Raw genomic sequence first — 8,018 nt, 5'->3', positions numbered from 1 at the left:
TTGCTTCCTCAATAGACATACACACACATATATGCATATATATATATATATATATATATATATATATGCATATATGTGTGTGTATGTCTATTGAGGAAGCAACGCAATCCGCGAAGCATCGATACTTTTAGCTTGGCCCTTCCCAATGAGTACTAACCTTTCGCATTCGCTAGAATCTACCATAGAGATAAAATGTTATGTTGACAAGTCCATAAAGAATGGGAGAAGATCTAAACGCAGATGTTGCTAATATAAGCGCAAAGCGACGTCCTTCCTTGCGGGACAGAATATCTTCGTCTGAACCCCTTCTCATGAGTTGTTTCGATGGCAGTATGTAAATACGAGCAGAGAAAGGTGTTATTCTGACTATTTTTATTTCATCTAAATACTATTAACTGAGATTACCAGAGGAGTTGAATTTTGGGCTAATAGCAGGCTCCAATTCCCAAAAATGCAAAGGCCTAAAGTTGAAAGAAGCTGCTAAAAACCTTTCGATCTTATATGGACGACGTAATAGGCAATCAATATTCTCTTCTCGAACGCGGGCATTTTTCAAAAATAGCCTTTTTTAGTTATTTGAGCTTGAACCGTGTTGTTTGTCTCCTGGGGTTTTATAGGAGTCGCAACAAAAGCGCTGACTCCAAGAAAAAAATATTTTTCACTTCGACAGGAGTTCCCCCAGCGCGGGAAGATTGGACGGTAACGGATCAGATTCGCTCAGATTATAAGGACGACACAACGAAAATTTATCACCTTAGAAATAGATGTTTTGGATAGAAGGAATTGGCTTTTGCCTGGCACCAAAACCTGGCGGGTGAGCGCCACGGTAATAGTGGGCCAAAGTTTGTCCAAAATGTTAACACCCCACTTGGCGTAACCAACCAGTTAACAGGTGCCAGTTTCCCTCTGGACTGTACGGGAATATATGGCCAGATCCTCTTACCCTGTTCATTAGTTTGTTGTAGGTCTATGGAAAAAGGAAGGCTAACGTTGATCGTCAATCATTGTGACCAAATGGTAGGCAGAATTCAGCTAGTATAGATGTATTTATCTGCACAGAGTGATCGCTCACCCGATCTGCTACGGTTCATATATATATGGATGCTGCTCATCAACAATTATTATCATGGATGATAATAATTGTTGATGTAGTTCATTCGTTTCGACACCCTTTGATCTCAAACGGCCACACATCAGAGAACGTTAGCTAAGGCAGCAGAGTCAGTGGCGTCAACAGGAAACTCAGCATACTGTGACAGTGGCGTTAGATTGAAGTTTCGCTCAGCTCATCCACGTTATGATGTGACGTGATTGATATTCGCTCGCGTTAACGCTGAACGGTTCCAAGCGTTTTGCTGGACGACTGTCGCTGTGGATTACCTGCGTCTCTTACCTTCTCTCGTTACGTTTACGCTAATGATGTGATGCGACGAGTTTATACGTGATCACTAAATGCTATCGCTATCGGCTATGCTTTTTGACTGCTATTAGATGGAGACTGCCGTCGCCTAATCACGTCAAATAAAACAGTGAACAATTATCGCCGGGCGGACCTTCTCCGAGCAGCAACAATCGGGCGTTGAAAGTACTCCCAACGATTCCGACAAGCCCATTATGGGGGTCCTGCCCATTCGCGGCATGAGATCTATTTAATATAGAAGATGATAAAATCAATGTTTTTCTAGATGGTATATATAACAGTGTGATTTGGTGGATTCTTTGATTATTTTTCTTTCTGGAAACTCAAGTACGATTTCGTTGACCACCTTGAGTTGTTACGCATCCGAAACGGCTTGCTTTGTCCCTCTCTGACGAAATTAGCTTAAGATAGATAGTTATTTTTATACATGTAAATAGATGCACCAAAGCCTTGTGTAGCTGTTTAACTAAAAAAAAAAAAATATGTATATATACATATATATATATATATATATATATATGTGGAAAGAGCCATTTTCTGCTACGGTCATAGAAAAGCTTTCACTTCTTTTCTTTCGTATTATGGAACAAGCTTGTGTTGTGACAAAAGCCATGTATTTTTCTCTGTGACAGCATGTGCTAGACAGACCCTATCTCAAGCTTTCGGTACGTCTCTTCCTTATCTGGCCTTAGGGAGCAAGAGGGTGTCGCTTACAAAAGATGATAAGAGAAAATTATGGCGAAATTGACCAATACAAGAGCTTCAGGCGAATGGTCTTATGTACATTTATTGGCTTCGAGTAGGCTGTTTACGGATAGTGCGCATCCGTCTGTTTTCTATATATGTTATTGTAGGAATGCCTGTACAGCAGTCCTAGCATTTATATCGGATCCTAAAAGGAAGATCCTATATCAAGCAAGCCATGCCTGATTTCAGGTTGGAGTCGATTGATTCGTACCTTCGAGCAGCTCTAGCCGAGTGTGAACGTTGCTGGCACGCAGATAAACCATTTTCTTACTAAGACAGTCAGTGAAACGCACAGGATTCCAAAACGTCTCAGTCGTTTCCACGACTGGAAAACATGATAATTACCTGCTTCTTAAATGCTCTTTCGCACTCGGCGCATTTTCCCTTTTCTATATGGATGCGCTGTTCGACAATATCTGCTCTGTTTGGACAATATCAACGCATAAATCCGGCTAGAGAAGGCCCACTAAAAGGCTTTTCGTACGCATTGGCCGGTTTCGTGTAAACGCCACAGAATTTAGGGTCTCAAAGACAGTGTAATACCGGTGTGAAGCCGTGTCAGCTTTAAATGTGCGATGTATCTTTGCTTGTCGTAGAATTCCTATAAAAGATAGATATAGATACTACTCCAGTGCTGGAGTTTTCGTTCAGATATTTCCACGATCAAGGCGACCATTGCCAAAACTTTCTCGACTATGCTTGGGTTACATTGCTTCGTGGCACTGCCTTTGTCAAATCTAGTCAGGGTTCGCTTCCTCCGTCTGCATATCGCGACTGATGACGTAGAGAGTAGGCCATCAATGGCCTTTTTAAGTAGGCTTGTCGCTTTTTCGTGTCTTGACTTCTCAGAGTCGTATAATCGGCCAAGCAGGCGACAAATGATTTTTGGCATCTTGAGACCAAACTTTATGTTTGGACATATCTACAAACATATACATAGAGAGACAGAAATATACACATATACGCACACACACACATATATATATGGCTGTCTTGACGAGCAATAATTCGGTAACAAACGTCCTATAGAGACCGTTACTGTACATAGGCGTCATAAAAAGAAATATAACAAAGCGCCACATAGAAAAATGTTTATGTTTTTACTAGCACACTCTAAACGATTAGGATGAATAAACGTCTGTCTCATTACAGGTCATGATGATTGTTAGGTGTACTAATAACTTCCATCAATGTATGGTTTGCTAACAATACGCATTTAAACATTTTATATGGATATTTTTAAATCTATCTTTTCTACGATTTGAAAAGCGAGCTTAGCTATTTGCATTTGTAGTTCGCCTTTCCTTCATTATCAGCGTATAAAATCATGTTGACCTGATACTTGACAAAACTCCCCACTTAGAGCAAAAGCCGATAAAGATATGAATTAATGCCATCATAATTATGTGTATAGGAAACACAATTGGTTTCCTGCTTGTTGAAGAGCATCATCACGCACGATAAGTTTCTCAAATCGGTCTAAGTTGTACAATTCATTCTCTAGATAAAAGCAATCCATAAAGGTGTTTCGTGGAAAATTGACTTCGTTTCAGATCCCATCAGAAGACGCTCTCACAGAGACATCCTCGTATACTCGTCGTTGAGTGAGACGGCGAGGCATAAGAAATCCGACGAAATGTATTTCCGTTACGGCCCTGGCGGCTGCTCGATCCAGGCTATGATAGGATCGTATTTGGGAACCCGTTTTACCCCCTCTAGGACACCCCCCACACAATCCCAATCTCTACTCATTTCCCGGCCTGACCTTTCTAGACTTGTTGTTACAGCTGCAGCAGTAGCAACAGCAGGTTTTCTCTCTGTCGTTGGCCTCAGTTCCCATTCGATACGATTCGTTTCCCACTCGGTTTTGTCCCCACCGAAGGAGTTGTTCACTCACAACACCGAACAGTGACCGAAGAGAAAAGTTAAAAGATGCGAGTCAATATGATGATGGTGATGATAGGGGTGGGGGTGTGTCAACCCTCGGCGACAAGCTTCGATGGGCAAGGTCGGCTCCTTCCGGAAGTAGCACCGGAAGTGGGTAGGAGCAAGTTTTATTCTCCGCCCCGTATCATCTCATTCTCTCGGTCATCGGTCACAGTTAGTCGTCGCGCTTTATTCCAGTCGATCAGCGCCACTTTACTTTCGTTTTCATGCTTGGGGTCGCTTATCAAACGAGTGGAAAATTATAGTAGAGCAAACACACGTAAACGTCATATACATAGCGTAAGTTTCTGTGAACTGGCAGAATGTGAGCGGAAGCGTCTGCTAGTAGAATCGAGTCATATAGGAAATGTTTTCAGCAGGCTAAGCAGTGAGACTTAATAGGACCTAAATCTGCCACATTTTAAACTTGAAATAGTGTTTATCTTCAGATATTTATACATAAAATCTACATCCAATAGAAAAGCTAGAACTACTTCATTGAGTCAGTATTGAATTTGAATCTTGTTGCGTACTGCTCACTGTAATTAAACACGAGCGTCTCGATTAGCGGTGCCTTAGTGAAATATAAACATAGAGGGGTATGGCTATTCCCTTGTATAGTAACACGGATGCTCGGAGAAGCAGATTTTCGCTGCCCAACATATGAGAAATGGCTGGCTTCAGTCTAAATCTGGTTCTGATTTAGCCCGAACCGTTACCGTCGCCGCCCGACCGTGGTCGGTTGTTATTGTGACAACGTCAACAGATAACGATACGATGATAAAACGAAAACCTCGATATCGATGTAGACGCTGCCGAATCTTCAGTCGAACCTTGTCTTGACCGATTCTTACTTAGACAGTAAAAAAACTTTTTTTTTTTTTACCTATAGAAGTTAACTGCTCAGGTTGTACTGGATGGTTAGATGGCTGGGGTAATCGTTTTTCTGTGTATATCGATACGATTAATGTAGCGTGATATTTAGTGTCTGTTTATTGCTTCGTGTTTTACTGACTATGTTATGTTATCATCATTGTTATTAGAATAACGAATGAGGAAAGCTATTGCAACTTATTTTATATTCAGCCGGTCGTGAAGCAAAGCTTATTTTATTGTATAGATATTTGACTTTGTTGATGCTAGATAGTCCCTTTTCTCGTCATTTGACGGGTGCTCCTGACTCGCTTTTTCTGATGTTTTAGTAGTTTTGTCCCCGTGTGATCTGATGGCGGAAAGTATTCATTGAGTCTCCGTCAGATCGCCACCGCCGCTGCCTTCGTCGGCCACTCACTTTGTAGAGCTATGTACTACGACAATGACTGCCGTCAGCGTCACAATCATCAGCGACACTACCACTACCTCTCACTGATTACCGACGCTAATGACGGCGTGCGTTTATCCGATAGAACGATAACTCCGGGCGACCAGCGAGAATTGAGCTGTCCGGTTTGTTAGTTAGGTTAAATATTATGGTTAAGATCAGCGCAGCTGAAGACGATTGAGCCAGCGAAAAGATCTATCTGTAGGAACAGCCAGCGCTGAACGGTTAATTTTGCATGAACTCTTTACGGTGAATTCTCTTGCCGCATCTACTGTCATTAGTATTTTATTGCCGTCTCTCTGCCTGTTAGCCTCAGCCTAAACTCGAAAACGAACGAGAGACGGACAGACATGATTAAAGAAAAACGAAGTAAATCAATACAATCTCCAGTATACTGAACAAGGTGCCTAGAAGTCTTTGGCGGTAGTGCGATGTTGGGGGCACGTAACGATCATAGAGGACTACGCCCATTTCAAAAAAACCGACTACTATCACTCTTGAGTTGGTCGAACTTGCGGACAATGTTAGCAGGGCAGTTGTATCTCGATGTTCCTTCCCATCTGTTCTTAGCGAACGCTGGGCTTAATAGCAAGTGCATCTCTTCTAGACAAGTAACTCTAACGACGATGATAAACGTAGAGACATTTAATATCTAACAACGCGGACGGAACTTGCCCGGCGGGTTTCTGCTTTCCCTGGATCCCTTCGCCGTCGTGTTTTAGCGCATGGCTGAAGTAGGCAGCTACCGCTGCCCCTTTCCTGCTGAAGCAGTGGTGCCAGTGAAATTTATTATTATTGCCACAGCGACACAGAAAATGGTGAGACAAATTTCATTATTTATTTACACAATATTAGTAAATTCAATTCATTTCCCCCCGTCGCCGACCCTTTCGTCTCTTTTTTGCCAGAGATAACTGAGCTCCACTGTGAAGAAACGCTACGCTGATAGAAATTACAACGACAACGACCATAGCCGCGGCTTATCGAGTATCAGACGTGTCAGTCAGTACCGAGCACATTCAAGGTTCGCGGTTCTCTGCGGTTCGTTTGCAAACACATGCGCGCAGATACCGCCCCAAGAGACAGACAGGAGAGACGCATCGAAATGATATTGGCCGACGCTGGGCACAGAAATACGTGTGTGTGATATTGTGTTGCCGAAACCAAAGATAAGCTCTTATCTGCTATCTTTGCAATTTATACTTGAGCAAGCACTGAATGAACACGCATTGGAAAGGCGCTGCGTATATCTGTACCAAACACAAAAGTTAGTGAGTACCCCCACAGGTTATTTGGCATTTTATAGGTAGTCAAAAAAAGTACTGATTGTTGATTATTCGCAATAGATGTAAAACGTGTGCGTTTGTTGGTTCGCAAAAGACGTTAGTATAAGAAGAGACAAGAGCTATGGCATATGGGGCATGCAATGATATGACGCTACGCCATGACTTTTGTAAGTGTCAAGCGCTCACGAACCGTCGAGACGCGAAATAAATTGCCGAAAGTGATTATTAAAGGTAGTCACTTCTTAGTACGCATATCCTGCTTTTTTTTTTGCCTTTTTTTTTTTACACTAATATATAAGTAACATAACGTTCACTTCCAAGAAGATTTGATGTCGGTCCGGTCACACTGTGTTCGAGCCTCTTAGTGTTCCGCAGTCCGTGGAGCATTTGAGAGAACGCCATGCGAGTGGTTTAATGTTTGCGTAATCGTCGAAATTCGCTACTTATCTCAAGGGCCCTTGGACTAGCTTTCAGGGGCCACGGATGACTGCTGCGATCTCTCAATGCGATCCCATGCTTCTGATTCTCCTCGAATAGAAGCTAGCTAGATAGCGTTTTCTCAGCTAATAACCCGCAATCCGCCCGATTTTAAGGCCGTCAGAGTCGCAGCTAAAAAGCGTGGTTTTAGTTCATATGTGTACGTGTGAAGATACGTATACGTAGATAAAGACAACTTTAGGCAGCGACTAGCAGATTAGCGACTATGATAGAGCTAGCTAGTGAAAATAGAAATAAGAAAACATTTGTCAGCTCCAGCGATTATGAGAAGTCGATCAGTTTGTACATGTCTGTAGCTATTACGCGGATGAGTCTCTAGCGAGCTGAGCAACTTCCTTTCTCACCATAGCAAAAACATAACGATACGACGTCTAGGCACGATACGTTTGGCAATAGGTAATTCTGCGGTTTCTCTTACACACCAAGAGGACTCGTGTGTGCTACAGTGAGCATCTTTATCTCCTGTGACACGATCAGTTAATAACATATCATGAATACCCTGTATATATATCAATACAGGTAAGCAGTACATACCGTCATAATGTATGGTTGTAACTAATAAAACTTCGGTTTTTTGCTCGTTGTCGTGTTCCAGGTTATTCGGTGCGAAGTGCTCAAAGTGCGGTCAAGGCTTCAGTCGTAGCGACTTCGTTATGCGCGCGCGGGGCAAGATCTTCCATATCGACTGCTTCCGCTGCATCGCTTGTTCGCGACAGCTTATTCCTGGTGAGTGAGTCTAGAATAGTGAAATTTACTTTGCCCCTAAAACATATAAACTGCACAAAAATTTCACTCATCTCCCGCTGGATTGTCTAGCGCT

General features: G+C 42.4%; 1 protein-coding gene and 1 long non-coding RNA gene across 2 annotated transcripts in view; one reads left to right on the top strand and one right to left on the bottom strand.

Annotated features, from left to right (window-relative positions):
- LOC147754669 (uncharacterized) overlaps positions 1–7,845 on the bottom strand; it is an 18,699-nt gene extending 10,854 nt beyond the window's left edge. The window contains exon 1 of the long non-coding RNA XR_015318092.1: positions 7,733–7,845. This is a non-coding gene — a long non-coding RNA (uncharacterized LOC147754669). The remainder of the gene's footprint in view (positions 1–7,732) is intronic.
- The window catches only part of tup (LIM1_Isl and LIM2_Isl domain-containing protein tup), a 93,573-nt gene that overhangs the window by 26,261 nt on the left and 59,294 nt on the right, over positions 1–8,018 (top strand). The window contains exon 3 of the mRNA XM_022815087.2: positions 7,794–7,924. Coding sequence (XP_022670822.1) covers positions 7,794–7,924 — 131 coding nt within the window. The remainder of the gene's footprint in view (positions 1–7,793; positions 7,925–8,018) is intronic.

The sequence above is a fragment of the Varroa destructor genome, unplaced genomic scaffold (genome assembly GCF_002443255.2).
Source record: "Varroa destructor unplaced genomic scaffold, Vdes_3.0 BEIS01000007.1, whole genome shotgun sequence".
NCBI lineage: Eukaryota > Metazoa > Arthropoda > Arachnida > Mesostigmata > Varroidae > Varroa > Varroa destructor.
Note: the sequence above shows the minus strand (reverse complement) of the source record. Positions and strands in the feature narration are given on the sequence as shown.